We start from the raw sequence: 17,639 nt of genomic DNA on the forward strand, positions 1-17,639 counted from the left end.
TTCTGAAAATAAGAACATATCTTAAAAAAACAACTTTCTCTACCAAACTATCTTAAATCTAGATTAATTATATCTGTAATTATTCTTGCAGTAAGCCTAGGATTCATCCTAAAGTGCTCCCCCTTCTTTGTTGAATGTATCTAACTAGTGCCTAAGATCCAACAGTTCTAGCCTCCAGTGTTGCATTTCAGGTATCTTTTCTTCTTTCTTCTTCTTTGGTGGTAATTTCAACTTTATGGTTTCTTAACTTTTTTATCTCCATTATTGATCCCCAGGCCTATTCTCCATTCATGCACATAGTCTTTAAAAACATGTTTGGTCAGTCATGTGATACCTCTGCTTAAACCCTGTGGTTAGCTCCAGCCCCCGTTTCAGTTATCTTTTACATTCTGTTAAATTGCAAGCATAGAACTTCAGTGGCATATAGTAATAAGCTTTTATTTGCTCAGGGTTCTACAGGTTGGTGGGCCTGTTCATTTGTCTAAGCATCAGCTGTCTGGGTTTCGGATGGCTTCAGCTGGAACTACTTGCTCTGTTCTACATAGGCTAGCTGAGGCTTGTTCGGAAGGTAGGGGCATGCTGAGATGAAGTAGACATGAGCAATCCGGCAAAGAGAAGTCATGTAAACAAGTCCAGAGTCAACTGGTGGAGGGTGCTGCTAAAGAGACATTGATACAGGAAATCGTGAATAATAACAGCAGTAACAGTAAAACAATGTACTTATCTCTTTCCTTTTGCTTAAAATAAAAACTCACGATTTCGCACCAGTACTTTTCCAGCCTTGTCTCCTGACTGTGTGCCAGCTATGCTGGAGTTACTCAATTGACCTGTGTCCTTTGGCAATCTTGTTTTCTCTGCTTGGGATTCCCTGCCTTTTACCTAGTAAATACCTAGTAAATAAATCAAAACATTAGCCAGAGTGGTGGCACACGTCTGTAGTTTCAGCTACTTGGAAGGCTGAGGTGGAAGGATTGCCTGAGCCCAGCAGGTGGAGGCTGTGGTAGCGAGCTTGCCACTGTACTCCAGCCTGGGCAGCAGAGTGAGACTCCAACTCAATAAAAAAAAGTTAATGCTGTAAAAAAGAAAGAGAATGAAAAATACAAAATTCAGGAGTGGGCAGAGGATTTAAAGGGGAATTCAAAAGATAATGTTCTGCTTCTGAAGCTGGGTACAGGTAGATAGCTGTTTATTCTATTCTTTTTTTATACCATATACATATATTGTAAGTAATATTTAGAGTGCAATTAGTAATTATTTTAAAACTGGTGCTGGAAAAATACAGAGATTATTTTTATGAGAATACTTTGTTTCTGTTTCTTTGAAGTCAGTAGAGATAAGTCAAGTGGTAGCTCACCCTTGGAGCTCAGATTTATTACAGATTATTATTACTTCCTTCACATAGACACTTTAAAAGCTTTTGTTGATCTACCTGTGAATTGAATGATCATATATGGCTCTAGCATAAATGCTTATTCCTTCCAAAATTGAACAGTTAGTATTTTGTATATCTAATTTTATTTTCTGTCCCAGTGAATACAAATTATTGTTTGATGATACCCCAGAGCACGTCTTTTAAAAGCGTACTATACAATTAAAAAGGAAAATTAATTTAATTTACTTCAGTTTACTTAAGTATCTGATAACACATTCTGAAGATTGAAAGAAGAATAACAATTATTTTAAATGTTCATGTAGATATGCAAGTAAGTTTTTATAGGTTTGAAAGAAATGTGTTGTCTTTTAAAGTGGCCAGTGAAAAAGACAACTGTTATTGTCTCAATCCAATTCCTGTGTTCCTTTTTTAAGACTATAAAAATCCAGTATTTTATGATGTGACTATACACTATGATTACTAATGAAAATGAAATTTACAGCAAAAGATATCTTGGTAAAGTTTGGAGGACAGTTTTTCATAAAGGGAGGGTAGGAAAATGTCCTTTACTTTAAAAAAAAATGTGTCCCTTTTTTCTCTCGTATTTCTGACTTCATGGAATTATAAAGTAGAAAAGAATTAGACATTTCTCTTGCTGGATTTTACTTATGATGGTACTTCTGAAACTTTATGGTCTCAGGATCCCTTTATACTTTTAAACAAAAACCCACTAGTGTTCTTAGTTTATTTGGGTTATATATACTGAAAGACTATTGGAAATTAAAGCTAAGACTTTTAAAATATTTTTATCAGCTAATTTTAAATAACAATAATAAATACATCTATTACATGTTGACATGAAAACATTTTATTAAAAATAACTTTCTAAAAATTTTAGTAAGAGGAGTAGCATTGTTTTTGCATTTATGTACATCTCTTTAATGTCTTGTTTAGATGAAAAACAGCTCAATTCTTATTTATGCTTGTGCAATTACTCTCTTGTGACACGTTTTGTGAAGAAAGTTTATATATCGACCTCATATAGTTGTCTTTGGAAGGAAAGTAGTATGTTAACAGCCTTTCCAGATAATTGCATATGTTCTTTTTTGATCCCTTATCCAGAATGACACGTGGTTGTTTCTTAAAGGTAGTTTAAGTATAGACTCTGAAGCCATATCAGCTTTTTGTATTCTGTTCTGTTAAAATCCATTGATCTGTTTTGCTCAGTGAATATAGATCTTTTACCCATGCATGTTTTTTAAAAATCCTTGTGTTGGTCACTTGAAAAAGATTGGCTCCTTGAGTTATATACATTTTCCAGATATTGACCTATTTCAAATACAGTATCAGAAAGCTACATTTGTTAAAAACACTGTGTCTCATTAGAAACGCCTTTTAAGTACTTGGAATGCTTCTATATCATAGAAGTTTTCAAAAAATATTTTGAAAATATTGTTTTTACAACATGCATTATATCATTGGCAACAAATTTTGTAAGTTGTTCTTCAAAGTGATTTGCTGCTTTTTTCTCATTTTTTGAGAAAATGGCACCCATCATGTCTGAGTAACCATACTGTGATCACGAGTTGTTCTTTTAAGTATAGTGTCCTGTGGAAAAAGCAACTACATCACTCACAATTCAAACAGTTACATCAGTGTCTTCCTTGAGACAACTATCCCACTGCCGAGTGGCATTATTTTTTAGTTTTCAAAATCTCTTTGCTGTTTAGCTTAATAGAAGCCCTCTGGATTCATTTCTGCTTCAGTTGCTGTATCATAAAGTCATGTAGCCTCTAGCAAATTTCACACATACTCAGAATGAGAATAAAAAGACAAATTTAATGTTCATATTATTGTAAAAATAGCTTTGACCTTAGACTCCCTGAAGTGCCCTGAGATCCCAGACTACATTGATAACTGCTGTTTTAATCTCACCGACAGTTCCTGTTCAGATATTGACAATTATGCCCAGTAATGTCTTTTGTAGGCATCCCATTTTCTCTCCCCAAACCTCCATCCTTGACTAAATCCAAGGGTTTGCATTCATGATAGAGGGCGAGGAGGGTGGGGAGGAAGAGAGGAGAGGAAGAGAGGGGAGAGAGTCGTCAGTGCCCATGGATTGTATTTTGATGTCATGCTTCTTTAGTCTTGCTTAGTCTGGAATAGTTCTCTAAACTTTGTGTTTCTTGACTTTGACACTTTTGAAAAGTGTAAGGCGGTTATTTTGTAGAATATCCCTCAATCAGGTTTGTCTGATGTTTCTTTACGGTTGGATTTAGGTTATATGTTTTTAGCAGGAATAACCCATGGAAGACATTGGCATCTCCTCAGTATTTCATATTAGCAGACACAAATGTCAGTTTATCTGATATAAGCTTTGATCACTTGGACAAGAAGGTGCTCTCAAGATTATGTGCTTTATAATTAATAAGTATTTTGAAGGAGACATTTTAAGATTGTGAAAGTGTCCATTCACTCATCAGACTTCACCCTATCATTCAATAAATGAAACTGTTAAAGTTTTTCCCAGCATGGTTGTGCCGTTTTATATGTCCGACAGCAGTGCATGAAGCTTCTGGTTGTTTCCTGTTTTCTTGCCCCACTGATTAGCTTCTTTGGCACCTTGGTCAAAAACTAGTTGATCATATATGTCTCTTTTTGGACTCTCGGTTTTGTTCCATTGTATTTTGGTTTCTTCTAGCCAACAGAACACTTGGATTACTGTAGCTTTATACTAATTCATGAGGCCAGGTAATGGAAGACCTCTTTGTTGTTCTTTTTCAGAATTGTTTTGGCTTTTCTAGGTCTTTTGCAGCTTTATATAAATTTTATTTTATTTTTTTAAGTTGAGGTCTCACTCTGTCATCTATATTGAAGGCTGTGGCATGATTACAGCTCACTACAGCCTTGAACGCCTGGTCTTCAAGCCTCCCGAGTAGCTGGGACTACAGGCACGTGCCACCTGGTAAATTTTTTTGATTTTTTTTCTTGATTTTTTGATTTTTTTATAGAGATGAGGTCTTGCTGTTGCCCAGGCTTTCGAGTGATCCTCCTGCCTGGGCCTCCCAAACTGCCAGGCATGAGTCACAATGCCCAGCTACATTTTAATGTAAATTTTAGAATCCTCTCATCAGTTTTTCAAACTGTTGGGATTATGATGCAAATGTGATGACCTATAATTCAATTTGGCAAGAATTGATATTTTAATGATAATGTGTCTTCTAATCCATGAATTTGGTTTAATCTCCATTTATTTTAGTCTTCATTATCTGTCAGTACTCTTTAAGAGTTTTGGTTAGAGGTCTTGGATATTTTAATTAAACTGATGTCAGTATATTTTGTGTTTGGGCTATTATAATGGAATTTAAATTTATTTTCCTTGTTGGCTGGTAATTTAGAGGAGTACAACTGGTTTGTAAATACTGTCTTCATGTCATGTCTCTTACTGAGTCCACTTATTATTTATTTTTTAATTTTTTTGAGTCAGAGTCTCACTGTCACCCAAACTGGAGTGCAGTGGCACACTCACAGCCACTGCAGAGGTGATCCTTCTGCCTCAGCATTCAGAGTAGCTGGAACTACAGGTGAGTGCCACCATGCCTGGCTAATTTTTTGATTTATTGTAGAGACGCGGTCTCTCCAAGTTTCCCAGGCTGTTCTCAAACTCCTAGACTTAAGAAGTCCTCTTGCATCCATCTCCCACAGTGCTGGGATTACAGCCATGAGCCCCTGCACCAGCCACTTATTATCTCTAGTAGTTTCTTTTTTTATTTCTTAGGATGTTTTAAACAGTCGTTTTAGTTCTTCCTTTCTGTTCTTTTTTCATCATAACTTCTCGTTTTATTTTTTAAGGCTTCCTTATTGCATTGACTTGGACTTCCAGAGCAATGTTAGATAGAAGTGGTGAGAGAAGGCATCCTCGTCTTATTTCAGAGCTTATTAGGAGAGCATTTAGTATGTCACCATTAAGAAAAATGAGATTTAACATTTTCTTACATCCTTTATCAGATTTAAACAGTTCTTTCTATTTCTATTTTGCTGTGAGTTTTTAATCGTGAATATGTGTTGAATTTTATCACATCCTTTTCTATATGTGTGTTAATGTAATAATGTTTTTCCTTTTTTATGCTGTTAATGTGGCAAATTATCCTGATTGATTTTCAGATGTCGAATCAACTTTGTATTCCTGAGATTAGCTCCTTTTAGTTATGAAGTTTTTGTTCCCATGTTGCCACTTCTATTTGCCATTCTTTTGTGAAGGTGAATTTGTGTGTTTGATCACGAGGGGCCCTTGCTCTGGGAGGGAGCCTCCTCCTGGTCTTCCCTTCTCCCCTTCTCCTCCTGCTCTGCCTCCTCCCTGGGATGCTGCTGTTATTTGGTTTCACTGTCATGTCATCCTTATGAAATAAGGCAGGAGTGGAAGAGAATGCATGTAAAAAGTAGAATTTTCTTCCTCCTCAATTTTCTGAAAAATTTTCTCTAAACTTGATACTATTTTTTCCTTAAGTGCTTGATATACCTTACCAGTGTAGATATTGGGGCAATTATGAAATCAGTTTTTCTTTTCTTTTTTGGGGGGCAAGTCTTACTCTGTTGCCCAGGCTGGAATGGTACACTCACAACCACTGCAACCTCAACCTGCTGGGCTCAGGTGATTCTTACACCTCAGCCTTCCAAGTAGCTGGAACTACAAGCATGTGCCACCACACCCAGCTAGTTTTTCTTGATTTACTGTAGACAAGATCTCACCAAGTTGCCCAGACTGGTCTTAAACCCCTGGACTCAGGCAATCTTCTTGCCTCTGCCTCCCAAAGTACTGGGATTATAGACATGAGCTACCACGCCTGGCCCTATGAAATCAGTTTTTAAGAGATATAATAACGTCACAGTTTTCTCTTTTGTCACATGTCATCTTGATAAATTATACTTTTTCAAGAAATATGTCTATTTTATCTATATTGTCAGGTTTTACCTATGTCTTTCATAATAGTCTGTTATTTTCTTTGTAATTTTTAGAGAGTCTGTAGTGATAATCCTGCTTTCATTCCTGATATTGGCAATTTTTATTTTCTCTCCCTTTGTAAAAGACTAGTCTTGGTAGTGATGTATAACTCTATCAATCTTTCAAAGAAACAACTTTGTTAACTTTCTCTATTTTTAAAAGTTTTTTTTGAGTCTGTTGATCTATGTTCTATTTCCTTTCTTTGCTGAAGGTATAATTTGCTCATTTTTAATTTTCAATTTGTCGTCTGTCTGCCTACCTACCTATTTTGAGTTGGAGTCTCACTCTGTCCCCCAGGCTTGAGGGCAGTGGAACACTCACGGCTACCGCAGCCTCGACCTGCTGGGCTCAGGCAATCCTTCTGCCTCAACCTTCCAAGTCGCAGGAACCACAGGCATGCACCACCATGCCTGGCTAATTTTTTATTTATTTACTGTAGAGATGTGGTCTTGCCAAATTGCCCAGGCTAGTCTTGAACCCGTGGGCTCAGGCAGTCCTCTCACTTTGGCTTCCCAAAGTGCTGAGATTATAGCAGTGAGCAACCACACCCAGCCTTGCTAATTATTTTAATAGCACTTGTGCTAATTTAACTGAAGCAAGAAGTTCTATTTTTCTCATATTAAAATTTCAAATTTTACACTCTAGGTATTATGGTATAGATCTATTATATGTTAGTTCATCTTTATTTGTGAAGTTATTTAATTATAGAAAAATCCTTTCTTAAAAATTTTTTCACCTTATCTGCTGAACATATTATTTGACAACAATCTTTAAAAACTAAGTAACAATTACTCTGAATAGTAAAGTGTACATTCAAATCAACTTAGCATCTGGATTAATAAAACTCATTGGCAACCTGTTCTTCCTGCCTAAAATGTTTTCATTTAATCTCATTACTACTGCTAGGTTACTCTTCTTATAATACTGCTTGTTTGTGTTACATCTTGCTCCAGAAACCTGTGATAGTTCTTCATAGCTTACAGTTCTTCATGTCTTTTTTGTCATTCACCAGGTTTCCCATCTCTATTACTTCAGTTCTGTTATTTCTGCAGCAAGAACTCTTTTCTCAGCCATAAGCAGCATACTGTATTAACAAGTGTGTGTTTCTCTTCTGGGAAGAATGATCTGGAATCATGAAGAGAGCAGTTTTGGGCTCTAGTTACACAAGGGCATAGGTTTGTTATCCTCTTAGTTTTGTGATGGTGGACAAATTGCTTAGACTCTGTAAAATGATGATAGTATTTCCTCATAGGGTTGTTACAAGGATTAAATGAAACACACACACACACACACACACTCACATAGTCACATACAGTAATCTTAATACAGACAGAACTTGGGAACTGTGTAACAAACATTAGTTCCCCTTTCTCCTTTTCCTCTAATCAAACTCTCCCACTGAAGTTCTTTTTTCCCTTCATGAACTCTTTAGGGCTACTACAATTCATTTTCTTTCTTTCATTTGGTCCAGTGATGCACATGATCCCAAGTAATAGATTTGTTGATAATACACTGTTCTTAACAGTGTCCCTATTTACTTGGCATAGTTGTGCTATTCAGTCAGGAAGTTAATTTTATGAAGATGAATGAAGAAATCAAAGACCAGAGTCTCATTCTGCTTCTACCAGTAGCTTACTGGCTTTCGGAGTGATACCTTTCTTCTCTGGGTTAATATTCTCTCATCTTTAAAAGGAGAAAATTCACTAGAGATTTGTGATATTTCTTCCAGTTTTGAAATTCAGTGTTTCTAAATATTCTGGGAGTACCTCTTTTGTGCTCGATTTTGATGAGAAATACAAAAATGTTTTTTTGAGACCAAGCATGTTTTAAAGTAGATCGACATGTACTAGGGAATTGAACTCTGCGTAGATGACTAAAATGCAATGCAGCGTATGAAACAGAGTGCCATGGGTTCATGTCATCCTTTCCTGGTAGATTGCAAGCATTTTGGAGGTAAGATTTGTGTCTCTTGCTGTTTATTGGTGCTTTTGATGTCCTTTAGAAATTTGAGCTTAGTGTTGGACACACATTAGTTGACTTAATAAGAGTTTCTGAGAAACTTTTTAATAAAACATAATTTTTGAATTGTATTTAATTTTATTTTCTGTTATTTGTTCTTTGAATTTTTTTTCCTTTTTCTTTCTTTTTTTCCCCTTTCTGCAGAATGGTCCTAGTGCCAGATCATGTCATAAAATGTGCATTGACATTCAGCGGAGGCAAATCTACACACTGGGGCGTTATTTGGATTCCTCTGTGAGGAACAGCAAATCTCTGAAAAGTGACTTCTATCGTTATGACATTGACACAAACACATGGATGTTACTAAGTGAGGATACTGCTGCTGATGGAGGGCCAAAATTGGTCTTTGATCATCAGGTTTGATGCACAGTTGATATATGGTAGAATTAATTTGTATGCAGTAATTCTTGCTCTTAGAGTTTATTTTAGATGTATACTGAGTTGTCTAATAGTAATTTCCACTGCAAATACCTAGGACGGATAATAAAAATAATTATAATTTCAGTATAAAGTTACTCTTTAAATTTTTTTTCTCCTGTTTGCTACAGGATAAAAATACGAAGGTTTTAGAATATAATTGTTGATTTGTTAAAAACTTAAGTACAGAGAGTAGATGGAGCAATATTAGGAAAAATAAATTTAGTTTTATGGTAGATATACAAAAAGCATAACAGTAACAATCTACCCTTTTAATATTTTTTATTAGACATTTCTGGAATAAATTTAAAATTGCTTTATAATGAACTTGAGAGTTTGTAAACTAGAGCTTTTTTTCCAATTAGAGTGAAGTATACTTAGTTTTGTCTATAATTACACAATCATTATAAACCTACGTAGGAATTTGTCATACTAGATTAGGTTTGAACTCAGCACCAGTAGAAGTCATATAATGGTGTTGTGAACAAAAAGATTGCACATAGCCTATTGTGAGCCATTTTAGTATCAACATCTCTCTCATCATAATCCCCATTAGTGTCATCATCATACTTATCTGCCTATGAATATTTACTCCATATCAGTTCAGTGTAGGTCAAAGAAAACAGTATAGGCAGGTGAATTCTGTAGGCAGTTTTACTGGGCTCAACCTGTGTCCAGAATGTTTTTTGGAATATTAAGGAGAAAAAGACTTTTGGAAGATCTGTAACTCTGTATTAAACATAGTGTTATGCAGTACTTGGGAAATGGGAGGTGGTACTGGAATTATGACAGAATTTAGTTCATGTCTAAAATCTTTTCAAGGAGTTACAACCCAAATGTCTAGTTATTGTGTCTTTATAGACTTTTGTTAGTTCATTGCTTTAAAACTATCCTCTTGCCATATTTATATTAACATATAATTGTTAATGGTAAGGAAAAAGAGGAATAAGTTATGCCTACAAGTAAATACTAGGTAGAAAATCAAAAGCATTAGTCTTCAAGGTACTCCCCAGATTGAATTTGAAACTTCTGTTGGGTATATACGACTGAGCACCACAGAGCTACACACATCCCTGCTGACATGCTCAGTGTTGTTCTTGTGAGAATAAGCATGCCAAGAAAAGGTAGGCTGGTTCTGAGCTTCTAAAAACATCAACAGATCACATTGTTTTTTGTTTTGTTTTGTTTTGAGTTGGAGGCCCCCTCTGTCGCCCAGACTGGAGTGCAGTGGCACGCTCACGGCCACCGCAGCCTCGACTGCTGGGCTCTGGTGATCCTTCCGCCTCAGCCTTCCAAGTAGCTGGAACTACAGGCGCACACTACCACGCCCGGCTAATTTTTGGATTTATTGTAGAGATGAGGGCTTGCCAAGTTGCCCAGGCGGGTCTTGAACCCGCGGGCTCAGGCAATCCACTCAACCTCAGCCTCCCAAAGCGCGGGATTACAGGCTGAGCCACCAAGCCCGGCTTGTTTTTTGTTTTTAACTTTTAAATTTTTTATTTTAAAGATGTGGGGTACAATTCAGGGTTAGGTATATAAATGTTTATCATGCAGGTACCCTTGTTGAGGAGGTGTGCCCCTCCCTCCCCTGGCAGTTTCCCACTACAGCAGATCACGTTGTTAGGGAACAATTTATTCTCTTGTTCCCACATGGTTGCACATTTCTTTTACAAAGACACTGATGTCTTTTTTTAAAATTAATTAATTATTTATTTTTTACAAGTTGAAAAAAGAATAGCTTAGGAATAGTCTGATTGCAGCACATAGAGAGTTCTTGTGTGGGCTTTGTTTCTTTTGAGGTTGATAAAATAGAATGTGTCTTGGAAGCTGGGTGTTGTTAAATAATACTTGGCTTTCAACTGATTAGATGTACAGCAGAATACTAGGGGTGAAGAAATGAGATTTTAGTCCTCACTTGGCCAACAACTAGCTCTGTGATACTGAGCAAGCAATGCACTCTGTATACGCCTCCATTTGGTATTATAGTTCATGCAACAAAAGCTATAAGTTAGAAGTTAGGCTTGTAGTGCTCATGATACTTTAGTATTTAACTCTTAATATTCAGATTTGATAAGAATATATGAGAAAGCTAGAGGCATGAAGACAAGTTTAAAAGATGTGTTGCCGTTTTGAGTTTTAATATATCAAAAAAAATTCAGAGACTTTTAAATTTCTTAAGAACATTGTGGTAGCTTAGTTCTCAAGCTTTCCATGAATCACTATGTATGGTTTTTTTCAGGAACAATGAAAATCAAACAAAAAGATTTAGAAATACACTACACATACACATACAAGCCATATATTCAACAAAACCAGAAACCAGAGAAAACTTATAACTCCTAATTTTGTGTAAGTTTAGCCAAAAACAACTGAACTACCTAGAACTTCTGTTGATACTCATAGTAGGATAATGGAGAAGAACTAGGAATGCAGAGGGATCCTAGCCATAGTACATCATAGTGGGAAATAACAGGAACATGGCCAAGATTGCATCCAGAGCAGCAGCCACTAGACGTATCAGTGAACTAACAGTTAGAAAGTGCCTAGAAGGTCCAGAGGTAGTATATGTCAGGCAGTCCTGTTTTCTAAAAGTGAAAGAATACTGTGAGAAGTGGGGACAATGGCCAATGAGAAATTGGGGGGGCTCAAAGCTTGAGATAGACCCCTTCAAACCAAATGAGATTCACAGAACCAGAGAACGCATGGCTTTGCAGAAGCACTGTATTTTGAAGAAGCCATTCAATTCAGTAGCAACAGAGGAGGGAGTCCTGGAGTAAGAACCTTCCCCTTCCATAGGAATAGTGATCTAGGGTAATTCAACTCACTTAAATATGAAAACCTAAAAATCAATAAACACCAAATCTTTAGAAAGGTACTCTAAAGAAAAACAGTAAAAAGAAAAATAGAGCAAAACTTTCCTTCATGCAAAAGCAAATGAAAGGTCTATCTTAGTATATTGCCATTCTCAGAAATGAAGACTAATCTACAAGGAGCATAAAGAAGAATAGGTATTAACCAGAAAATTATAGAGAAGATAGGCAAAGGAAAGCCAACATACTCATAATTGGAGGCATTAAAGAAGAAAACCGAAACAGTGGAACATAACAAATACTTATAGATGAAACTCAAGAAAACTTTCCTAAAGAAAGGTTTACTCCCCGTATCAAATGAACACACTATATTTTGTGAGAATTGACCCAGATATTCAACTCAAGACATTGAATATAAAAGATAAGGAGATTATTTTGAGCAGTTAGGCAAAATGATCAAGTCACCTATAAAAACTGAGAATAGTATCAGACTTCTCTACATCTCCTTTCAGTGCCAAGAAATAGAGCAACATCCAGAAGACTCAAAAAAAGTCTTAGATGTTACCTTTAGCCAAACTGTCCTTCAAGTGTAAACACTTTTTGAGGAAATTATCGGAAAGTGGAAGGCGAGTTAGCCAAGAAGTATCAGGAAAATCTTCAGTTGAAGAATTGAAGATGTCAGCTTGGCATTCTTGCTGGGACATGAAGCAATTTTTGGAGGTTGGTAAAGGGAAGGTGTAGGTTGACCAACACTGGAGACTCTGCTTTATTACAATATCTTCAAATTTTGTGAGGAGAAAATTATTTTGAACCTAGCCTAACCCTTGCTAATCTTGTGAGTGATAGGGTAAAGTCAAGTCATTTTCAGATTCAAGAAAAATTGTTTTGCAGGAAAATAAGTTGTTATCCACTATTTATTTGATTTTAAAAAGTAAATAACCTGAAAGAGTAGATGAATAGTCTCCAACTTTTGACTTTAAAGATTTTTTAAAAATTTCTTTGATAGAAAAGACATTATCACACAGTTTAATAAGTAATTTGCTTTCCAGAAACATTTTTCAGAGATTAAAAATCACAAAACAGAAAAGCAAACAAGTGGAAATCAAAAATTAAGAGGCTTCCTGAATCAGTTTGAACTGGTGTGCTGGGAAGAGCTAACAAGATAAGCTTGTGAATATTTCAGCCCTGCCAACAGTGAGAATAAGCCACGTCAAAATTAAGCTTGAAAATCCCCAAAAAGGAAAGAGAAACTCCCTTTGTGGCCATATGAAGTAGAAACGTGAGGATTTGGTAATGGAGGTTGGCTAATAGTATGAATCTGTGAATTAATATAAGTGGGAATGGATCCAGTGTGAGGCCTTCAGGATTTTCAGCATGATCCCAAGTATGTGGAATGATGACGCCTGGAGTTCTTCACAGGGTAATGGGACCTGGACAAAGATAGGAGCTGAACAGCCTGTTGGTAGCAATGGATGCATTGATTTTAATGATGTGATCATTTAGGACTGACATGTGGGAGCTCTTCCTCTGGTAACCCAGAGACACGCAACTTTGACAGCTTAGTTTTTCAACCATATTTACCAAGATTTCACCCTCAGAGAACAGATTTTCATCTTAATTTATGGAAGCCTCTGAGAAACCTGGGAAATGGCAAATGTGCTGGATATTTTTAGTAATAGGTAAAAATTAGGAGAGGCTCGAATCTTTTCAGTAATACAAGCAGTAATTTTTAAAACAACCTTTAAAATTATTAAAACAGCTTTTTATTTGAAAATGCAAAAATAGATAAATATCAGAAGTAATTTAATGGGAGGAGAGAATTGAACACCTAATGGCAAAAAAATAAATGGTTTGTATTCAGAATTTATTCTGCAAATATAAACACCGCTTGTATTCAACACCTAATTCCCAACGTGGGTTTATATGTTCTTTGAAACAGAACTTGAGTCTTATTATCTTATGACAAATGGTTGTTTTCTCACATGTTTTTATGAAAAGCTGTAATCTTGAGTTGAAAGAATGGAAGAATCAAAGCTTGACTTTTTAACATGAACTATACAACTTAATTTAAAAAAATTAAATTTGTATTTAAATTTACATTTATAGTTAAAAGGTGAAATTCTTTACACCATAGAAGTCAGTCTGGAGACTGATTGTTGCAATTTTTTAATTTTTTTTACTATTTTGTAACATCATAATTTGATGCACTTTATAAAAAATACAGAAAAATGAATCGAGCTGCATTACTATTATTCACATATATGCTCTCTTATTGGATGCTAGCAGTATTAATAGAATGCTTGCCTAGAGTAGAAAGAAGGGAATTTTCATAAGGAGAATGACAAAGAGTGTGATTGGTATTCACTTCTAAGTATAAATCAATAACTCATGTGTCATTGATTGATTTTGGTTAAAATGTATGCAGTTTCAAGAAAGCTTTTTAAGTCAATTTGTTTTACTCTAATTGGGAAAATGAAAACCTGAAAAGGTATTTCTAAATCCAGGCTTGCAATCTGTGCACTTAATAGGCAGTACTTGCTGTCCTTGGGGCCAAAGTGCAGGTCTCTTGAGAATGGGAAGCTACACATGGTGGGTTCATTTTAGCACATGTGGCAGGAATACACTGACGCTGTTCGTCTGTCGCCCTGTTCTGCTAGATGTGCATGGACTCAGACAAGCATATGATCTACACCTTTGGCGGTAGGATTCTGACTTGTAACGGCAGCGTGGAGGACAGCAGAGCCAGTGAGCCGCAGTTCAGTGGGTTGTTTGCTTTCAGCTGTCAGTGTCAAACCTGGAAACTCCTCCGGGAGGACTCCTGCAACGCTGGGCCCGAGGACATCCAGTCCCGGATAGGACACTGCATGCTCTTCCACTCAGTAAGGATATTTTGTGCATCGCATGGAGGTTACTTGTCACATGTGTCTCTAGGAAAGAAATGGTGGAAGTGGATGTTTCAGAGGAGATCAAAACTTGTCCTTAGTGTAGCCATGGCAGAGAAAAACAAAACCTTTTTAACAGTGAACTGTTTGCTAATTATGGGACTCTTCCTATCGACCCAACAATTCCTAAGTAGCTGTTACCTGATTACCAGCACAGGCAGTCTTTTGACTGACTTCACTGTATATCTAGGTATTATAGCTACGCCCCTTCCTCATGTCTGTCCATGCACTGACTTTTCTTAGGAATCAGAAGGACAGTGTCTTTATCTCCTATTATCCCCTTCTCTGTGTGGACATATGCTTAACTGTAGAGAGGTTTACTAGTATTTTTTTCAAATGTGCAGAGTTTTTTTTTCTTTTAAGTTAATTTTGTTTTTTAAAATTAAATTTAAATAAAATTTAAATAAATTTAAATTAAATTAAATTAAATTAAAAAGTCAAGGTGCTTTTGGAGAGGTCTGGTTTTGATCCCTGTCTTTCTGCGATGTACCTTTTTTAGTAGGTGACAGTCTCTTATTAGGTTTTGGTTTATGCCTCTTTTTTCTTTCTTTTTTTTTTTTTTGAGAAAAGGAATAAGCAGCAGCCTATCTACGTCATGCTTCATCTGTCCTTTTTCCTTTCATAGACTATCCTAGAGTCCAGATAAAAAGATCTCTAGACAGAGTGCCAGAGATCACTTCTTAGTATATGTGAACTTCCCCCTTATTCCAGCATTGTACACCATTGCTTAGAATCTGTCAGAGTAACTTTTGTAGAGGTTTAACTCATTAAACAGTCATTCTTAATTCTTTATGGAAGTGACAACTTTCTCCCTTCTGTGTCATTTTTTTTCTTCTTTTCAGAAAAATCGTTGCTTATATGTATTTGGTGGCCAGCGATCAAAGACCTATTTGAACGATTTCTTTAGTTATGATGTGGACTCTGATCATGTAGACATAATATCAGATGGCACCAAGAAAGACTCTGGGATGGGTAAGGCATTTTCTGATTTCCTCTCTCATGTCTTCACTACTTAGGTAGAACACTATAGTTCATTTTCTTTCTAACCCCTTTTCACCCTTTACTCATTTCTTTAATTCTGAATAAGAAGAAGACAATTCTACCAGCTTATTCATATTTTTAAGCAGCTTTGTCTGTTTAAAAATATGTGAACTCAGCCTGGCTTGGTGGCTCAGCCTGTAATCCCACGCTTTGGGATGCTGAGGTGAGTGAATTGCCTGAGCCCATGGGTTTGAGACCCGCCTGGGCAACTTGGCAAGACCTCATATCTACAATAAATCAAAAAAAAGTTAGCTGGGCATGGTAGCGCGCGCCTGTAGTTTCAACTACTTAGAAGGCTGAGGCGGAAGGATCACCGGAGCCCAGCAGGTCGAGGCTGTGGTGGCTGGGAGCGGGCCACCGCACTCTAGTCTGGGCAACAGAGTGAGACTCCAACTCAAAACAAAAAATATATGTGTACTCTTATTATTTCCTCCAAACAGAAAGGCGATATGTGCATTTCTAAAAGAACTGTTTCTTTGTGTGCTTGTTGAGGGTGGAGGGTAGGCTTTCAAGATCCAGTGTCTTTTTTGTGTGTGTTGGAGTCTCACTCTGTCACCGAAACTGGAGTGCAGTGGCATGTTCACAGCCACCACAGACTCAACCTGCTAGGTCAGATGATCCTTTTACCTCAGCCTTCCAAGTAACTGGAACCACAGGCATATGCCACCTTACCCGACTGAATTTTTTATTTATTGTAGAGATGAGGTCTTACCATGTTGCTCAGGCTGGTCTCGAACCCCTGAGCTCTGATAATCCTCTCACCTCCACCTCCTGAATTGCTGGGGTTACAGGCGTGAGCTACCATGCTCAGGTAAAATTCAGAGTCTTAAAAGCTATTTAGTCTGTATTTGCTCATCCTTTCCATCTTCAGGTTTCACTCTAGTGACTTTTTGTATTAAGTTCTAATACAGTAGAGTGTATCTTTTTAAAGGAAGGACTTCATGTGATTGATAACACCCTGTACGTTTACAAGCTTAGCATCTAAGAAGTTATTCTCCTAGTAGTAGGTTGGCTAGTTTGCTCAGTTTATGTATACTGCCCTGGAATTATGATTATTTGAGTCAGGGTCTCACACTGTTGCCCAGGGGGGAGTGCAGCTTGACCTCCTGGGTTTCGGTGATCCTTCTACCTCAGCCTTCCAAGTAGCTGGGAATACAGGCTCATGTCACCACACCTGGCTAATTTTTTTATTGTTGTAGAGATGAGGTCTTGCTGTGTTGCCTAGCTGGTCTTGAACTTCTGGGCTCAAGTAATCCTCCTACCTCAGCCTCCCAAAGTGCTAGGATAACATTCATAAGCCATTGCGCCCGTCCTGCCCTGGCGTAATTATCAATAGTGTCCTATTCACTTTTAAAAAGTCTTGTTTTGATCCTTTACAGTTGTCCTACCTTGAAAGAGAGAGACAAAAACAAAACAAATCAGAAAACAGTTTTCTGAACTAATTCACTGAGCACAAGCAAATAAAAATAATTATCACCAAGATTGCCAACCAGACATGGTGGCTCATGCCTGTAATCCCAGCAGTGTCGAAGGCTGAGACAGGAGGATTGCTCAAGGCCAGGAGTTCAAGACCAGCCTGGGCAACATACAGAGCTTGCATCTCTACAGAAAAAGTTAAAGCACTAACCTCGTACACTCCTGTAGTCCTAGCTGCTCAGAGACTGGGACTGGAGGATCACTTGAGCCCAGGAGTTCAAGGCTACAGTGTGCCACGATCACACCACTACACTCCAGCTAGGCGACAGAGCAAGACCCTGTCTAAAAAAAAGAAAGAAAATGCAGAAAGATCACTGTTCTTAGAGGAAAAAAAGTGTATCTATTCCATGATATTTAAAAGAGCTTTGGGGGAAGAAATTTTGTTAGCATAAAAAGTAGAAGAGTTGTAAGAACAGAAAAAGGAAACCTCCCAAAAAGTAGACTAAGAGACAGAAAATAATGATCTTTAAAAAAATATAGCCGGGCTCGGTGGCTCAGCCTGTAATCCTGCGCCTTTGGGAGGCTGAGGTGAGTGGATTGCCTGAGCCCGCGGGTTCGAG

The 17,639-nt window shown here is 37.1% G+C and overlaps 1 protein-coding gene across 5 annotated transcripts in view; it reads left to right on the forward strand.

Annotated features, from left to right (window-relative positions):
• Positions 1–17,639, forward strand: part of MKLN1 (muskelin 1) — a 151,563-nt gene that overhangs the window by 91,361 nt on the left and 42,563 nt on the right. For all 5 annotated transcript variants that reach the window (XM_008048005.1, XM_021707539.1, XM_021707540.1 and 2 more), the window contains 3 exons: positions 8,538–8,750; positions 14,278–14,499; positions 15,405–15,534. In XM_008048005.1, the coding sequence (XP_008046196.1) occupies positions 8,538–8,750; positions 14,278–14,499; positions 15,405–15,534 (565 nt within the window). The remainder of the gene's footprint in view (positions 1–8,537; positions 8,751–14,277; positions 14,500–15,404; positions 15,535–17,639) is intronic.

Source organism: Carlito syrichta, unplaced genomic scaffold, assembly GCF_000164805.1.
Source record: "Carlito syrichta isolate Samal-C Ts95f unplaced genomic scaffold, Tarsius_syrichta-2.0.1 Scaffold120455, whole genome shotgun sequence".
Lineage (NCBI taxonomy): Eukaryota > Metazoa > Chordata > Mammalia > Primates > Tarsiidae > Carlito > Carlito syrichta.